This window comes from Aricia agestis, chromosome 4 (genome assembly GCF_905147365.1).
Source record: "Aricia agestis chromosome 4, ilAriAges1.1, whole genome shotgun sequence".
In the NCBI taxonomy this organism is placed as follows: domain Eukaryota; kingdom Metazoa; phylum Arthropoda; class Insecta; order Lepidoptera; family Lycaenidae; genus Aricia; species Aricia agestis.
In genome coordinates, this window is record NC_056409.1 from 402472 (window position 1) to 422259 (window position 19788).

The 19788-nt window shown below is 39.6% G+C and overlaps 1 protein-coding gene across 3 annotated transcripts in view; it reads right to left on the reverse strand.

The window, feature by feature from the left end:
- LOC121726667 (prothoracicostatic peptides-like) overlaps window positions 1-19788 on the reverse strand; it is a 54449-nt gene that overhangs the window by 11869 nt on the left and 22792 nt on the right. For all 3 annotated transcript variants that reach the window (XM_042114120.1, XM_042114121.1, XM_042114122.1), the window contains one exon: window positions 230-319. In XM_042114120.1, coding sequence (XP_041970054.1) covers window positions 230-319 — 90 coding nt within the window. Of the gene's footprint in view, window positions 1-229; window positions 320-19788 lie in introns of those variants that run through there.

The window sequence follows — 19788 nt, forward strand, 5'->3', positions numbered from 1 at the left end:
TACGAAACAGTCTTGACGTCAACACCATCTGTCTACTCTGTCAACACTCTTCGTCTCGGGGGCTGCTGTCCGTCACGTGTGCGTTGCGACGACGCAGCGCGCCGTGTGACACCTTGGTTATTTGTATGTAAAACAACGCAACAGCAGCGCTGCGTCGACGCAACCCTGACGCAACGCGCGGTGTGGACTGGTTCTTCTAACTTCGGCCTAGTGTGTTTAGACTACTGACCGGCGGTGCGGCGGGGGCGGGATCGGACGCGGTGGCGGTCGCCAGCGTCGCCGCCGCGGACACGCACAGCGCTAGGAGAGCGTACCGCATCTGAAACAACGCACCGACATTACATATTTTTATAACGTTATATACTTTGACTAAATCGACAAAAATGTATAGGTACTTCATAAAAGTCGATTGTAGCTTTATATATCGCAATTGTTTTGATGGCGCTTGTTAGTTCAAATATAATTTATTAGTTTACGTGGTAAGGGTGGTAAAATTACGTATTCATTGATTGTTTTAAGTTTGTTTTAAGCGATCGGCTGTAAACTTGGAGAGTGAACTGGATTATTTAATTATTTTAAGATTACAGACGTTTTAGAGCCGAGTTTCTTTGATGTCTGCACTAGGCTGAGCCTGTCCTGCAGATCACCAGAATAGTATCTTAATTAAAAATAAAAACAAAGTTACTAAAATGATTAAATATCATTACCGCGCTGTGTTGTGTGTGTGTGTGTGTGTTTATGTGATTATTTCTATCTATTATATATTTATATCTCTCTTAATATTTGTTCTTTTTCGTCATAACTCCTGTTTACTTTATTATATATGAAAGGGTGTAAATATGGACCAAATCTTCTAGCGAAACTAGAAGTTATCCGTGGTAGCGGTAGCTTTAATATTCTTTTTTTGCGCAATGATTCGTAGTCTGGAGATTTGAGGATAGCACGATGTTCTTTGACAATAACGCGGAGTATAAAAAGAGCACGAACAGTAGGTACATCTATATCTTTGTATACATTTGCAGTAGAATACCAGATAGGCTTCTTTAATATCAATATCAATATCTAAAAAATTAATTAAAGTCACACACATAAACACCTTGACATATTTTTCGCGATGTAGTAATCTTGTCTCGGGTTCGAATCTCTTCGTATTTTTTTTTCTTTACTTTTTTGTTTCTCTTTACTTAATCTTAGAGTGATTTTTTTTATCGCGGGGTGCAAATACATGGCATTTACAAGTTTAATTATGAGTGTCCGAAGTTGCAGAAAACATGTAGTTATTCATTATGGTCGGTTCACATTATTCCAAGCCGATGATCCAATCTAACGCTGAGTAGTGAATTGCGGACTGGAATAATGGTAACCAGCTTTTATAATAATAATTTTTGTGCCATTAAAATTCAGATTAAATCTCAATGTCCCAGATAAAAATTCACGATACACAGTATAGATTTTATCAATTTCCTCATATCTTGTTATTTTTGCGCCGCTAGAACGACGTCGCAGCTTATTGTAGCTTGCCGTCTATTATAGACGCCCGGTCCCCTGACCTGTAGCTAATAGTGTGCTAATAGAGCAGGCTTAACCGGTCGCAGCTTGCACGACTATTTGAGGAGCACACGTCACGCGTTACGTAACCGCTACGTCGACGATGGACAAGATGAGACAACTACGACTATAAATAATACGAGTATATAAGCAAATTGCTGAGTGGACAGATGTCTCACGCCACTTTACGTCTAAGCCCTAAGGGTTGATTCAGACTGCAACGCAACACGTAGATACATTTCTAAATTTGTATGGGTTTGACAGATTTGCAAGACGTCTCACGCACTTGAAATCTGTCAATTCAGTACAAATTTAGAAATGCAAGTTGAGTACTTGCGAATTGATAGATTTGCATGACGTCTTACGAATCATGCAATTGAATTCTATCAAATCCATACAAATTTAGAAATTCATCTACGCATCGCGTTGCTGTCTGAAATGACAGGCTTATAGGCTGTTTGCACATCAACATACTTGTTTGGGTCTGCAAAAAGGTGACATTGTTTGATTTGATGCAGTAGATCTTTTAGTTATTTTTAACTACACGTGACGTTGAAGTCCAAACAAGCCAAGAAACAGGAGCAAAAGCTTGTTCAATGGTCGTGTGATACCAGCTCTATATCTAAATAATTGTATTCCAGAACATTGTAGTGTCTGTCGATGTTTAAACTCAGTTATTAACATGCATCGTAGCGGATTGAATGTTAGCATACATTGAAGCGCGTCGGGTGTTAACACGTGTTGGAGCGTGTCGACGGGCGTGTGTCGAAGCATCGAGTTGTAGCGTGTGTTCTCTATTCGCGAGGAAGCCGCAACTGAGTTAGGGAGTTTCCCGTAATTACATCACTCGAACTTTTGCTGAAATATCGTGCAGCAGGCGGTGTCGCGTGTGCGCTGCGTCCCACATCAGAACGGAATTCCTGCACAAAGTAGACTCAACAGAGCGCCAAGAGCACAACATCGATAAATAATTTTACTAGATTGTTGCGTTAACCCCATAGAATATATAAAAAGAAACATACGTCCTTCGTAGTGTTCTACTCTATATCTGCAAACAGCAATTAAAACGGGTCAATCTTTTGGTATAAATCTATATATATGTTTGCGTGTTTTGGCTGGCTTGGTTTGGCCTTTTATTTGGGCAGTGAAGAAAAACAGCTGGCTCGACTCCTTGCGTATATTATTACAAATTTTTACAATTGTAGTTAGCGATTTTTAGTGAAAATGTGAAGGGGTTACAATGCGTAATTAACGATGGAGAATTCAGAATCGAATGTAGGTGCGTATGAGGGGTTCTCACGGAAGCTTCGACCGCGTATCACGTCATCGGCGGCCAATCGCTGCAATTATCGCGTGATGGACGACCAATGGGCTGCTACAGGTATTACACGTCAGCTAGACCAGGATAGCAGATATATCTTGTGCGTGAACATATTCCCCGGCCTTGGAATCTGGAGCATCTGCAGGTTCCAACAGTTCAGGTATTAAAATTCTTGAGGAAGAAGTGGGCAAATCTTGGAGAAGGCTCGCCGTACAACGCCATCTGCTTTGCGAATATCGGCAACTCGCGAAACTCCGTCTCTGCCTGGATAGGTTTTGATAATGCGGCCTAGACTCCACTTCATTGGTGGCAAGTGGTCGTCCTTGATGAGGACCAGCATGTCCTCCTTGAGGTCTCCCTTGTTCTGCAGCCATTTACTTCTCGTCTGAAGCTCGGACATGTACTCCTGGGACCATCGCTTCCAAAAGTGCTGTCGGATGGTATCGTGTGAGGCGATGAGCAGGCACGTGGTGTACCTCGGCCGTTACAGGTGCAGTCAGTGGACGGCCAACCAAAAAATGGGCAGGACAAAGGGGAAGAAAATCGTTGGGATCGGTGGAGAGAGGAGTCAAGGGACGGGAATTTAGGATTGCTTCAATTTAAACGAGCACTGTGCTAAATTCCTCAAACGTCAAATGTGCATTAACTACCACGAGTCGTAAGTGATGCTTACAGCTTTTTACTCCAGCCTCCCACAATCCCCTGAAATGACTAGCGTAAGACGGAATCATTCTAAAGTTAATATTTTGTGAAATTGCGTATTCTCGTATTTCATCAGAACAAGAGTCCAAAAATTTTTTGAAATAATAATAATAATATAATATAAAGCCTTTATTTTTCCTCACAAAAAGTCTTAACATAACATTTTTAATCAGCATAGTACATACATAGGTCTGTGAGGAGCTGGTGTTTGTGTTAGGCCAAAGCCTGTGGTACAAATCACCAGGTCCCCAACCTCGGACAATACAGTGAGACAAATCAATAGTTACGGATACGGAATTATTAGAGACAAAGGAAAAAAAAAAAAAAACATACATAATGATAAAAGAGGATTGTTCCCAGTAGTCCCCTTTAGCCCTGTCCACCCGGGGTGACAGCTGGGAATTGTCTTCCCGGATGATATCAGCTTCCAAATTATTTAAATTCAAGCATACATTCAGTGTTTCCCTAGTATTTACAATCATCATCACACGAAATCATTCATCAAGCCAACAAAGTTTTTCCCGTTGTCCGAGAAAATGTCTCGCGGCTTGCCACGGCGACCAATAAATCGCTTCAAAGCTAAAAGGTACCGAAAGGTCGCTCACTAGCTCCAAATAAATAAGCATATATACGATTTTTGTAATTTAGCGCCCCTACCTTTACGGTAAATCGTTAAATATTAAATTGGATCGTTTTAAATTCGGAATTTCGAAGTTTAAATCTTTTAAAAATGTCGGGCCATTCCACCATAAAGGTGAAGAAATAAGCGCGGGTAAATTTTGGCCTCGTGAGACTAGATCGGATGGGTTGTCTTTGCCCGCTACGTGACGCCAGGCATGTTCCTTGGTCAACCCATGGATCCCTAGAAAAGCACCGCACAACTCTAAGCGAGGTATAATTGTGGGTATAGTAGGCGCGACCTTGCCCTTGGAACATAGCAGGCGCACAGTAGCATCAGCTGATCCACAGCTGATAGTCCGAACGTACGCGCAGGCACCGTATGCGATTTGCGACGCGTCCGTAAAAATGTGTAACTCCGTGCGCGTAGGTTCAATACACATTACGTAACGCGGAATATGTAAACAATCTAAATGAGATTACCCATCGATAAATTTATTCCATACTTGTGAAATATCATCGGGAACCGGTTCGTCCCATTCCAATTTTAATGACCAACACTTTTGCAATAAAGTTTTAGCTACTGTAATGACTGGACTCAGTAACAACTAGCGGATCGTATAACTGAGCTGCGGATGATAATATAAGACGTTTAGTTATTAAATATCATTATTATTACCAAATAATAAATTTCATCAGTTATGCTATTCCAACCGACACCTAAAGTTTTATTTTGAATGTTTTTATCAAACAACGATAACTGTTGCGCATTATTATTATCCGTGCAAACTAACGGGCCTAGACTGTCACGATCATAGTTGTAAACCCATTTGCGCAAATTAATACAGGCTGTACTTAAAATATTACTTATGCCTTTACAAATGCGGTCTAATTCTACTGTAGAATTAGAAGAAACTACTAAATCGTCCACGTAAAACGAATCATTAATAGTGGATGCTATGTGCGGATCCTTACAATAATTTTGCGCTAAGTCGTTTAAGCACCTACAACTAAGATAAGGCGCTGACGCCGTGCCGTACGTAACGGTATTTAGTCGGTACACTTTTAGCTGCTCTGAGGGACTATCCCGCCATAGGATAAGCTGAAGGTCACGATCCTCTTCAGCCAGGTCGATTTGCCGGTAGAATTTTTCGATGTCAGCTGAAGCTACGTATCTATGTTCGCGAAACCTTAATAATATCGAAATTAAAGTTTAAAGATATGCCAGTACTGGATGGCATACTAGCATCAAACACCACGCGCAACTTAGTCGCCGTGGTGCGGTAGAAAATAATGCGTATCACTATAGGTATCAGCGAGACTCATGTGCCCTAAATTTATATATTCGTGAATGAAATCGCGATACATAGCCTTATAACTCGGATTTAATTCGAGACGTTTTTCTAGTGCATAGAAACATTTAGTCGCCTGTTCGCGCGTATTACCTAAAGTTTTAGGAGACATTTTTAATGGCAAACTAACACAGTAACGTCCGTCCGAAAATCGTTTAGCAGTTTTTAGAAAATGTTCCTCACATGCAGATTCCTCCTGCGAATATAATATAATATCCTTAGAAGTCGAAGATAATTCCTCTAACTCCCAGAAACTCCTAACTAGCTGATCGAGTGACATCATATTATTATTATCGGCTGTCGATTGCGATAGTAAATTACAATTAATATGTTTAACCTTTTGTTTACGCGGAGTAGACTGAACGACACCAGAAACTATCCAGCCTAGTTTCGTATTTTGAATGTACGAACCATTGTCGAGGCGAATTTTACCATCGATCAATAGATCCCAAAATAAATCTGCGCCTAATAACAAATCGATATCTTGTTTTTCATAGAAAGTAGGATCTGCTAAAAATAAATTATGAGGAACATTGAAATGTTTTAAATTTTGCGTAATCGGAGGCAACTTGGAAGTTATTTGTGGCAACACTAAACATTGAACCCGGGCATTAAAGCTCCCGTCACGTGATTTTAATTCAATGTTACACGATTGCGAACATAGCGTAATAGAATTGCCTACACCGTGAATATGCTGAATGGACTGTACTATGCGTATTTTTAATTTATTGCATAACGATTGTGAGATAAAGGAACGCTCGCTGCCGCTATCTAAAACTGCACGAGCTCGGTAATACTCACCCGAGTGTCCGCATACCCCGACCATAGCCGTTGACAACATGACGAGTTGATCAGAGTGAAATATCGCATCTCCTTTATCATAAAAATCGTCGTGTGCGTGCATAATATTATTGTGTGGCTGCAATTGACAACAGCTGTTCACACTGGGATCGCTAACTGAAACGGGAGGAAGAAGTTTACTTATACCGTGTCCATAAGTACTCGTAGTTAAAGTTACAGTATTATTTTTCGACCTAACAGCATCACAAATCAAACTGTTATGTTTTAGATCGCATTTTCTACATGACCCAAAGAGACAAGTTTCCACTGAATGGCCGAAACGCATACAATAAATGCATATTTAATTTTTTATCTTTGATAAAATTAAATTTATCTTGTGCACTCAGATCCAGAAACTTTTGACATGAGTACAAAGGATGCTGACCATTACAGAAAAGACAAAACTTAACAAATTGCGAGCGTACCTTTTTGTTTTGCGACTTACTATTTGAGTTACTATTTTCAGCCGTAAAATTACAATGAACTTTAGATGCGTTATGATTATAATTAGATTTTTTATTAAGGTTAGAATGGCTATTTTTACTCGAGTGGCTTACAGTAAGTGTAGTTAATAAGTCAGCCTTCTCTTTAAGAAAATCTAGTAAGTCACTTAAATGTATTTTAGCCTCTGTATTTAATTTATAATATGTATTTTTATACTGTTCCCACTCACGTTCTGAGGCGGGATCCAGCTTCGACACGACAATGAAAATAATCAAAGCATCCCAGCTTTCCGTCGGCTCGCCTAAAATCTTTAGAGAACGAATATTCTTTAAGATAGTGTCAATTAATTTATTTAATTGAGCAGGAGACTCCTTTATAATAGGTGGAATAGAAAAAATAGCTTTAATGTGACTTTGTATAATCAACCTAGTATTATTAAATCTGTGTAACAAAAGTTCCCATGCTACATGATAGTTGCTAGACGAAAACTCGACATTTTCAATAACCTCTTTAGCATCACCTTTTAAACTAGCCTTTAAATAGTGAAACTTTTGAATTTCAGGAATTGTTTTAGAGTTATGAATGAGGGACATAAATGTGTCGCGAAATTCTATCCAGTGTTCATTTGAACCGTCAAAGCTAGGAATAGATATAGTAGGTAGTTTAACAGACTCACCACTATACGCATTACATTCAGGTACCAAGGAGCACTCAAAAGATCTATTGACCGACCTCTCACTGGAGGTTTCGGGATTTACCATGCAATCTAACATGCCAAGAACAACATAGTATTCTTTTTCGAATTCTGCGCGTGATTCGATCAATTTTTCGAATTCTGAAGCTGGGGCAAGATCTTCGAGCTTATATTGCACTTGATTGAAATCGTTCAATAAATTTTGAGCTCCCGGAATACGTAATTTTAATTCTGCTCGCTGATGAACAGATAACTCGACGTTTTCAAAGGAGGAAACATATTTTTTAAAGTTCGTTAACCTACATTTTATGAATCCTCGTTTTTTCTTTAAATCTATTAAAATATCCCCAACTTTTAGTTCACTAGTCATGATCGCACTGTAGTAAAAAGCTGTAAGTACTTACAATTTGCCAATGAAGCGTAAATAAGAAACCTTTAGCTGGTGTTTCGAAATTGCAAGTCAGCAGACAGTAGGCAGGTTCAATCGAAAGCACTGAAATTGAGAAAAATGCGGAATCACTAAGGCGAGAAGGTAAAGATTTAGGAGATTTTAGCTGGCACGTCTTACCGATGATGCACTGTATTCTCCACCAAATAGCGTCTTTTAAATAATTGGCTTCTCCAAATATTATGTCCGGCGAACGTACGACCACAAAATTTATGTTTGCGTGTTTTGGCTGGCTTGGTTTGGCCTTTTATTTGGGCAGTGAAGAAAAACAGCTGGCTCGACTTCTTGCGTATATTATTACAAATTTTTACAATTGTAGTTAGCGATTTTTAGTGAAAATGTGAAGGGGTTACAATGCGTAATTAACGATGGAGAATTCAGAATCAAATGTAGGTGCGTATGAGGGGTTCTTACGAAAGCTTCGACCGCGTATCACGTCATGGGCGGCCAATCGCTGCAATTATCGCGTGATGGACGACCAATGGGCTACTACAGGTATTACACGTCAGCTAGACCAGGATAGCAGATATATCTTCACAGTAGAATGTCTTATGGTATCCTTTTATGGGGAAACGCTGCCGACATCAATACAATTTTTGTGCTGCAGAAGCGAGCTATACGCTCAATTTATAAAATGTCAGCTTTTGAATCTCTGAGAGAAAAGTTTAAAGAAATTGGTATTCTAACTGTTGCTTCTCAATACATTTTGGATAATGTATTGTATGATAGAAAGAATTTAACTAAATTTAAAACTAAAAGTGATAGTCACGGTAGAAACACTAGAAATAGGCACAAGCTGGAAATACCAGTGATCAGACTTAGCAAAATAAGTAAATCTTTTAAAGGTCAATGTATACGCCTTTACAATAAAATCCCGGAAAACGTTCAAAATCTATCAATTAATAAATTTAAAAAAGTAATTAAAGAACGTTTGTGTGCCAAAGCCTACTATACGGTCAAAGATTTCCTAAACGATAGCACATCTTGGGAGTAGGATGGCTGCTTGCAAGGCTGCTTCTACATTTATTATATGTGACTTACAATTGTGTATTCATATTGTATAGATTAAGTTATTTACATTGTAAATTTTATTTTTTTAAAAGACAAATTTTCCACTTTTTTACTAAAAAGTGGCCCCGTGCGAGTTTCTTACGCCGGTTCTTCTCGCCGGGTTAGTTCCCGAACCGGTGGTAGGCAACATGTAGTTCAACATTCTGAAAATATTTGATTCAAATTTATTCAGAAATAAAACAATTTTTTTTTTTCTTGTGCGTGAACAATATATAAAACTCAAGGGTGACTGACTGACTGATTGACATAGTGATCTATCAACGCACTGCCCAAACCACTGGACGGATCGGGCTAAAATTTGGCATGCAGGTAGTTATGTTATGACGTAGGCATCCGCTAAGAAAGGATTTTGATCAATTCCAACTCCAAGGGGTTAAAAAAGGGGATGAAAGTTTGTATATAATAATCCTTCTTAACGCGAGCGAAGCCGCGGGCAAAAGCTCGTTCATATAATAAATTGACTGACTGAACATGAATGTTGAAATATTATAACGATTTTTTGTACACATAACATAAACTGAATATCTCAAAACTAGAACACAATTGCTAGCCTAAACTGTTTCGAAACGGTCGGCCTTCGGGTTAATAGCTGAGGCACTAATACTAATCGTATTATCGTAGCGGAGTGTACGAGGGGGGGGCACCGTCTCAGGCCGCTTTAATTATCGGACCGTCGCACATACACCGTAATACACGCTGGCTTTCATCTGATTGTCCCCAATTGGCCCGTCGTGGATTAAACCCCGTTATGGGTATCGATTGGGGTCTACACTCGGAGATTGATACATTTACCTATTCAAGTGAGCCTATTTATTATTATTATTATTATTTTATGAGATAAGGGGGCAAACGAGCAAACCTGATGGAAACCAACTACCGCCTATGGACACACGCAACATCAGAAGAGCTGCAGGCGCGATGCTGGCTTAATTAATAGCATACCCATGCATTACACGACCTCTGTGTCTCAGTGGTGAGCGCGTTGGTAGCTCAAGCCGGGGGTCGCGGGTTCGAATCCCGCTGACGGAACAAAAAGTTTTCAATGTTCCCGGGTCTGGATGTGTATTAAATATGTGTATGATATAATAAAAATCTTAAATATATGTATAGTATAATAATAATAATAATAATATCTATGGACGCTTCACACCACGTCAGTCTGGCCCCGTGCTAAGTACCTAAAGGACTTGTGTTACAGGTACCAGACAACGGAAATATATTTAATACTTTTATACTATATATAATAATATAGTATATATTATTATTATATATAGAAATAATAATACTATATATATATATATATAGTATAAAAGTATTAAATATATTTCCGTTGTCTGGTACCTGTAACACAAGTCCTTTAGGTACTTAGCACGGGGCCAGACTGACGTGGTGTGAAGCGTCCATAGATATTATTATTATTTGAAAGAGTTTTGTCTCGGCTTTCACCGGTAGAATGAAACAGGTACGAGCGCTAGCCAAGTATCCTGTTCATGTAGTGTGAAAGAAGTTTAATTGGTATGAGTTGTAGGGAATGATGAAGATGAATTAAGGATTCTGATGAAGTTATTATTATTATTATGTTTTTTAAATATTTCTTTTCTCCCTTGCGGGGTGTACTAAAGTTGCGGGCTTGTGGCCAAGCAACTTCAGGTGATAGAACAGTTTAATCATTAATTGATAGGAATTTACGAACGATGCGGCATGTATTGAGAATGACCGCTTTTTGTAAGGTGATGTACGTGAGTGGATGAATGACGAGTGTTTTGAGGGACGTATGTAATGTTTTCGGTATGATGCCAGTGGTTGAAATAATTATGGGTACGGTTTTGACTGAGTTTACTTTCCACTGTGATTTTATTTCTATTGTGAGATCGGTGTATTTAGTTACTTCATTTGTATGTGTGCTTGTGAGGTTGTGTGTGTTGGATATAGCGATGTCTATCAGGTAGACTGTTCGGTTTTGTTTGTCATGGAGTGTTATATCTGGTCTTGTCTGTCAGTATTGTTCTGTCCCAGTAAAGTTTGTAGTCAGGTGAGTCGAGTATGATTTGTGGAGTGTATTTGTAGTAAGGCGTTTTTTCTGTAATGAGGCTGTGTTTGAGTGCGAGTTTTTGGTGTATGATAGCTGCTACCTGGTCGTGTCTGTGTTTGTAGTCTGTTTGGATGATGGATGGGCAAGCGCCGGTGATGTGTTGGATGGTTTCAGGTTGTCGGTGACAGTGTCTGCAGTGATCGCTGCCTGCCCCGCGATCCCGGATGATATATTTTCTATAATTTTTGGTGTCTATGACCTGGTCCTGGATTGCCACCATAAATCCTTCGGTCTCTGGGAACAGCTCGCCTCTCTTTGACCACATGTTTGACGCTTCTTTGTCAACATTACTGCTGGTTAAATCCATACGATGGCGGCCGTGTAGAGACTTCTGGGCCCATGCGTCGATTTTCTGTTGCTTCGAGATAAGTGTGATATGTTTAGTATGATCTGCAAGCCTGAGTGGTGTGAATGAGTCTGACTGGCATATGGCGTTGTGAATTGGTGAGTGTTGTGAGCGGTTGTAAAAGTATGTTCTAAGCAGAGTTATTTGTTTGTTGTGTAGGTTTGTGATATCGATTAGTCGATTAGTCCTCTACCTCCTTCTATTTTGGGACGAGTCAACCTTTGGACGCAGGCTCTTGGGTGATGTTTTCTGTGTTTTGTTAGTGCTGTGTTTATTGTGGTTTGCAATGATTTATGGTCGGTTTTGCTCCATTTAATGATTCCGAAAGAGTACGTAAGTATTGGTATGACAAAGGTGTTAATGGCTTTGATTGTATTATGTGCGTTGAGGTGTGTATGTAATATTTTATGTATTCTACATTAAAATTTTTCACGAAGTATCTTTTTTGTGTTATTGTGATGTATAGTCTGTGTTTGATGATAACCTAGATATTTATAGCCTTCTGCTTGATCTACCGGTCCTATAATTTGCTGATTTTCTAGTCATATGAGGTCTGTTCTATTTTTCCTTTATTTATTGATTGTATCTTACATTTGTCTACTCCAAATTCCATACCGATATCGTTTGAGAATGTTTGAGTTATATCGGCTAGGCGGTGCAATTCATTAATTGAGTTAGCAAATAACTTAATGTCGTCCATGTACATAAGGTGAGTGATACGGGCCTGTAGTGAGTTCTGCTTAATTGTGAATCCTATTTCGGTGGTATTGAGCAAAGATGAAAGCGGGTTGAGTGCTAGGCAGAACCATAGAGGGCTTAAGGCATCGCCTTGAAAGATTCCTCTCCTTATGGGAATTAAATCTGTTTCGGCAGTCTTACCATCGGCACTAATTTTTAATTTGGTATTCCATCGTGACATTATGTTTTTTAAAAAGTTGATGATGAGTGGATGTATCTTGTAGTGTTCCAAAATGTATATGAGCCATGAGTGTGGTACAGAGTCAAACGCTTTTTTATAATCGACAAACATATTGTGTATGTTTCGCTTCTCTTTATGCTTACTTCTTCTTTTATGCGGTTAATATGATCTAGAGATAAAAGTTTATTGTTGATGATGATCCTACGCTGATCTGCTATTCTTTGGACAGATAGGTGCGCAAGCTCGGGGCACTTAGAAATTATTTTTTGGTGTAAAAGTGGTCGATATGAAGTGAGGTCCGTTTCTAGTTTTGTGATTCTATAGTAAGTTTTTATGATGAGTTCGTTAAGTTCGCTTGGCCATTACATTCTGCGTGGTGGTGTTTGATGCAAGTTGGTGTCCATGTCTGGCAATTGTTCTTGTCTCTGTATGAACTGTTTTGCTTCTTCTTTAATGTCTACGATTTCTTTTTTTGTCAGCAGGTTGCGGTATGTAATTGCACGTCTTTGATCACCTATTCGTTGTTTAGTTGCTTCCATTTCGGGATATTTTGAAATGAATAATGAGTGTAGCGGTGTTAAATAAGACCTCATATTAGTTTCTAGTTTAGTCAAGATGAAATAATGATGCATAATGAAAATATTCATGTCTTGTGTCCATGTTTTTCGTTTGTATGTTTTGCCTTGGATGGGTGCAGCAATTTCAGCTGTTGGAGCCTCCTGCACAACATCTTCAACCCGTATCGGAGATGACAAATTTGATGAGTTAGATGAAGAGAATGACTTATATTATTATGCTTTTTTTTTTTGGTTTTTATTCTCCTTTGCAGGGTTCTACTAAAGTTGCGGGCTTGTGGCCAAACAACTTCAGGTAATGTGATGAATTGATGATTAATTGTTAATGGCTAAAAACTTGCGGACGATGCGGCATGTGTTGAGGATGACAGCTTTTTGTAAGGCGATGTATGTGAGTGGATGTATATTGAGTGTTTTGAGCGACGTGTGTAGAGTTTTAGGTATGATGCCAGTGGTTGAAATGACTATGGGTATTGTTTTGACTGTGTTAACTTTCCATTGCGTTTTAATTTCTATTGTGAGGTCAGTGTATTATTATTATTATTATTAGGATACCCACTGGGCGATTTTCATAGCGCACGTATAAAGTTTAAGGCGCCCGAGTACAGTGTACTCTACTTTTCAGAGGTTGAAATGTAAATTATCCTGTACCGATCATTATAAAATTACTAGTATCGTCATTCCGAGCAGGAAAGTATTCGAAAAATGTAGCAATCGGCGCGTTAATTAATCTGATATTCGGCGCGGGTCAGGAATGTCCGCCGGCCGGCGCCGCAACCGGTGACTCGCGCACGAATTTAGCTGACAGCCTCGACTCGGTGTAATTATCCCGTCCCACTCCCAGCGAATGTGGAATTTCACCGATTTTCATTCACTCTTTCGGAATATTAATTTCGGAATTCGATGAACTTTATACTAAATTAGCTCGACCTGCGTCCCGAGGTAACGACAGTTCCTCCGCATTCCGCGATAGCCGGCTTCGCGGCGTGTGCACCTGGCGGGTCGCATGTGACGCGTCGAATTAATCCCCGCCGGCAGATCCAATTATGCATGACAAATAGAGCCTCTTAGTGGATCAATAGTGCAGCATAAATAGGATGCGATGACCTGCGGATAATAGCGCCACCGCTCGCCCCGTGCCGCCCCGCGCCGCCCCGCGCCCCGTCAGGTACGAGGGGTCAGTGGCGGCCGGACGGGTTACCGGCCGGAGTACGGCGGCGACCACGAGCTTGTGGACGAAGGTTTCCGTGACTTTTTTTCTTGCGTCACGAGTAGCCCCTCGTGACGTGTACGCTCAGAGAGCCGGTCGCCGGGACGATTAAGTTACTTATATAATGTAGATCCTGCATACTCTGTCGGCTTAAAATATGCGACCAAAGAGGTAAAGAATAAGGAGGCGAGGAATTATAAAATTAATTATTATTCACGAAAAACTTTCGAAGTTAAATTTGTAAATTTAAGCGGCCTGATAAAATTCGCAATGAATATAATTTTGTGTTTTGTAACTCATTTCGTCCGGCCCACAGCCCGCTCCACTTCGTCCCGAATGTTTGTCGAACTTAAAATATCTAGCGAAGCAAGTGTTTCCGGAGGAATCGTTGCCTTTGTAGTAAGACATTGAGGAGTCCGCCGGACTAAAAGTGTAAAGTGAACGAGTGAAGTCTCCGGGGCGAACGACGCTCCCCTCTAGCGACGAAGTGACATATCCCATTAGAGAGCAATTAGCGAATTGATGGAGTCGATGAATATTTAAGAGGATATCTCCACACGCCGTCGACGCCGACGTCGGCGGAAAACAATGTGGCCGACATCCCCCCCCCCTCCTTTCCCCTTCCCAGCATCACGGGAAATATTAACCGAAATAACAACAATAACGTTCGGTGTGTTATTGTAGCGCGCCAAGTATTGACTCGGCCGCAAGTAGCTCGTTACGGCGTCATTACGTGCTCATGTGATACTCGAAAGCGACAGTGTGCACACTGCACAGTTATGACGTCACTCCTGCAGCCCAAATACTCCTAATAAATTAAAATAGGTTTATCATGAAGTAATAAAACGAAACGGCCGCAGTCGCCGGCAGTTTGATTGCATTAGGAGCAGGAGCGAGGCCTATACGAGGCCAGTAAAATTTTTATTGTGAGGTTCATCTATTCGAGGCTAGGACTTTTTAACGGTAAAAGTTTAAACGGCTATTGTAAAAAAATTAAAAGTAGCTATATACGAGTGTTCTACTTAATAATACTTTTATTTCATTTGTAGTATTTTTAAAAGATAAGTTTTGTGCGTCTGTACAGTTTTATATTAAAACGAGCTTTTGCCCGCGGCTTCGCTCGCGTTAAGAAGTATTATTATATACAAACTTTCATCCCCTATTTGAACCCCTTGGGGTTGGAATTTATCAAAATCCTTTCTTAGCGGATGCCTACGTCATAACATCTACCTACATGCCAAATTTCAGCCCGATCCATTCAGTGGTTTGGGCTGTGCGTTGATAGATCACTATGTCAATCAGTCAGTCACCTTTGAGTTTTATATATATAGATATCTGTAGAGATCGAAATTAAACATAAATATAAAATGTTTTCAACACAAACAAGTTCAAGCGACAGTTGTCGTATAAACCTGATAAGAACAAAGCCGATACTCCTTTGATGTTGTCTGTTCGTTCGGATTACCCACTTACTTTCGGCAACCACAAACCCGTGAACCAAAACATTCCGCGGTAAACGATAGCTTTTGGATACTTGAATTACGACATCATTAATCAATACTCGTATATTGTAATTTTAATTAATTCTAATCAAAGTGTATGGTAGTTACAAATATAATCGGTTTAGTTAATTATCTCGTCAACGATAAAAGTATTTAAAACCAAGTACGATTCCCATATCAATTTTTGATAAATGATGATAACACAATAATTAGTATTGATTGATATGCAGATGATGTACTTACATACTACATCATACATGTTATTTATTTTAAGTTATAATATTGTTATACCTTTTAAAGAGACGTGTTTTCTATTATTTTTGTAAAAATATGGCCCCGTGCGAGTATCTTACGGCGGTTCTTCTCGCTGGGCCAGTTCCCGAACCGGTGATAGGCCTCATGTAGGCGTTTTAATAGCCAATGGAAAAAAAAATTGATTTCAGTCGAGCTAAGTTTGTGTAAAAATTAGATTGCTACTACTCGGAGTCATGAATAGCATATACACAGCGAATATTTGTCCGTAATAGGTTAGTGGGTACACAACCGTACGGTGACAGTCGCAGAGTGGTCGTATTGTTTATCAACCGTTAATTAATTCAGTGAACTGTAGAGAAGCTAAGCCGCTTGCTAGCCGAGCTCTCCCGAGACTAGCTGGAGTTGCCATTCCATAAATGTTGTTGTACCGGGAGCGCTGTGGCTTTTTCGGGTGAGTATGCTTTCTGTGTTAATCTAGACCTTAAATTACTGGCGTTTCAAATTTTTTTCAGATATTTTTTCGTTAAGAAGTAGCACCCACTAATATTTTTACAATATTATAATTTATAAGTGTTCATTATCTTAAGATTTAAGAATATGTTGCAGGTTGGTACATTTTTCCTAAAAGTATAGAAAACTAGTTGATACGTTGCGCAGAAACTCGGGAATCGTATATTTTATAGGATAAAAAGTAATCTTTATGCTTTCCCGTGACGTGACTCAAAAAATGGTTAATCGGTTCAGCGGTTTAGGCGTGAGGAGGTAGCAGATGTAGTACAAACGAACACACTTTACAAATGTTACTAGTACTAGTAAGGATTTTCAATGTAATATAAAACCTACATTTTCTAGCTACGTCTGTCTACATTTTTTTTTAATGAAATAAGGGGGCAAACGAGCAAACGGGTCACCTGATGGAAAGCAACTTCCGTCGCCCATGGACACTCGCAGCATCAGAAGAGCTGCAGGTGCGTTGCCGGCCTTTTAAGAGGGAATAGGGTAATAGGGGAAGGTAGGGATGGAAAGGGAACTGAATAAGGGAGGGAAGGGAATAGGGTAGGGGATTGGGCCTCCGGTAAACTCACTCACTCGGCGAAACACAGTGCAAGCGCTGTTTCACGCCGGTTTTCTGTGAGGACGTGGTATTTCTCCGGTCGAGCCGGCCCATTCGTGCCGAAGCATGGCTCTCCCACGTCTAGAATATACGTATTTTGATGAAAAATTCAACCTGCAAAGTCGCGTATTAGTTGTTCGATTTTACTTCGTGTGCAACGTAAAGGAGGAAGAGGGGATATAAACGGCTTAGGAATTAGTCGGCAGCAATGTTGCTGAATAAAATATAGGTATCGATTGCCCGCCAGCCGTGACATACAACTTCTGCCAATTATGTGGGAATGCGAATGTTCCAACAACTGAACTCGAACACAACTACGGACAGCGATACAGTGTACTCACTATAAACTTGAACGCCTTCGTGGTCTAGTGGTATAGAGCGCGGCTCTTGACAATTGAAGACGTGAGTGGAAGAATCGAACAAGTAACTTTTCGTAACATACGGACAATAACTCATTTTTTCCCTAATTATGTTAATAAAACTTGTATCTTGTCTACTTCATAACCTAGCTAATATATCTGGCTACATATTATATAATCCATAGTATTTCTATTTCAAATAATAAGGGATAGAAATAATAAGTTTTTTCATGTTACTTACCTTATTCTTCCACTCACGTCTTGAATTATTTAGTAAATGATAAACTCAATAGTTTGTACAGTCGTAGTCTACAAAATTGATAACATTTTAAAAAGTTGAATTTTGAAAATATTATTCCGTTACTGAAAATCAAACTTGAAAAACTTGGGTTCAGTTTGTCATGTAGTTATTTTAAACAAAAATCGATCGTAATAGTATGCCTTTTCTATATCAATATGGATCGAGTCAGTATTGTGCCAGATTGGTTAAGTGACGTTACATTTGTAACTAAGTAACTAACTGCATGCACAATGCACATATGCACATAATGTAATGCTAGCGACACACCATTATTTATTATCTACCTTCTATTTTGTTCTATTATATTTTTCAAAGATTTCAGATAGTCGCTTTGAAATATAGAGGTACATACATATTGTGGGCTCGTATACTGCACTTGTGAATATGAATGTTTTGCTAATAATAGCCGACTATAATGATGACTCTACGAGTTGATTACACTATCCCTTTACAACGACATACAGTATATTAGTATACTGTATGTCGTTGACTGCAGTTTGAATAATATTAAAGAATAAAATGTCTGTGCTCTGTAACTGTCTGTAATATATAGTCTAAGGAAAGACTGACTACGAGTACTAGAGTCTGGGCTATTGTGAGTTGTGACATATAATATTATTACTAGCTATTTGATATTCGATAAAACAGGAATAAAATGACATTTTCTAAAAATGATTCCTACCTAGATCGATTTATCGCCCCCGAAACCCCCTATATACTAAGTTTCATGAAAATTCCAATTATATATATATTTTTTTCATGAAACTTAGTATATAGGGGGTTTCGGGGGCGATAAATCGATCTAGGTAGGAATCATTTTCCTACCTATATATATATATATATATATATATATATATATATATATATATATATATACAAGAATTGCTCGTTTAAAAATATAAGATACAGGTAAATGGGACCTGCGAATGTCCTTGTTGACATTTAATTTAATTCGCATTCATACATGACAATGCAGCTATTAACATTATCATTATAAGTACAGTAAAAATAGTTTCATTATAATGTTTATGGTGATATTTGTCACTTCCGGCGACAGGCGTTTAGCGGCGACGGGTAACTATTACCCCCCCTTCGCGCAGGTGAGGGGTCATTTGTCAGCCGCCAGTTGCCCGTGCCGCGGCCCCTAATTTACCGGCCGCACTACATCCGTACACAACATAATATGTCACTCATTCGCCGCGAGACATATTGGCCCGCTAATGTTTTCTCCGTCGAGCCCCGGGGTTAATTTCGCCGCAGAAACTTTTAGTTACAAGACGGATGAAGATGTTTCGGGGCCTGTCATACGCCAGATAGCCAGATACACGGAGCGTCGTCGTCATAATTTGAGTTCGTGTGGCAGATCACTCCCATAATACACTATGTTACTTGCTTTGTAAGTTACGCTCACTTCAGACTGTCGATCAAAAAGTGCCATTTAGTTTTAGATATTTTAAAACAAATTGGAATATCTTTCAGACATCAGTGGTTCTAGAATTGTTGAATACTTTACACTTTACAGTTGAAGCGCCAATTAAACGACTGGGACCAAACAAGGACATGTTCCAATGCTGCTAGAATTTATTAATACTTTACAGTGTGGTCAACTAAACGACCGAGACCAAACAAGGGAATGATCGCTAGATTTAGACAGGCCGTTGCCGGGTCCGTGGGGGGGGGGGGGAGGAGTAGGTTATAGTGGTGATTCCCCGACATGATGAGGGTCGGTAATCCGCCGTAGCGCGAGTGCGCCGCGCCGATTGTGCCGAGTACCGCCCGCCGCCACCGGCCCCGGACATGTGAGCTATTGTTGTGTCCCTACTGTCGCTTTCATACACACTAAACATTGACATGGATTATTTCAAAATTACTCGAAATTAAATAAACGTATATTTGGCTAACGAAAACGTTTTGTTGCAGTTATTTATTAGTTTCGTAACGTAACGAGTACTGACCCTAAATTAACAACTAAAAAACGTACCCGCCGAGTAAAACTCACACCGGGGCGCGGGCTTCACCCTCCGATAATATTCAAATTTAAAAAAATAAACAAGGTTTCGTCACTTGATTGCCGCGT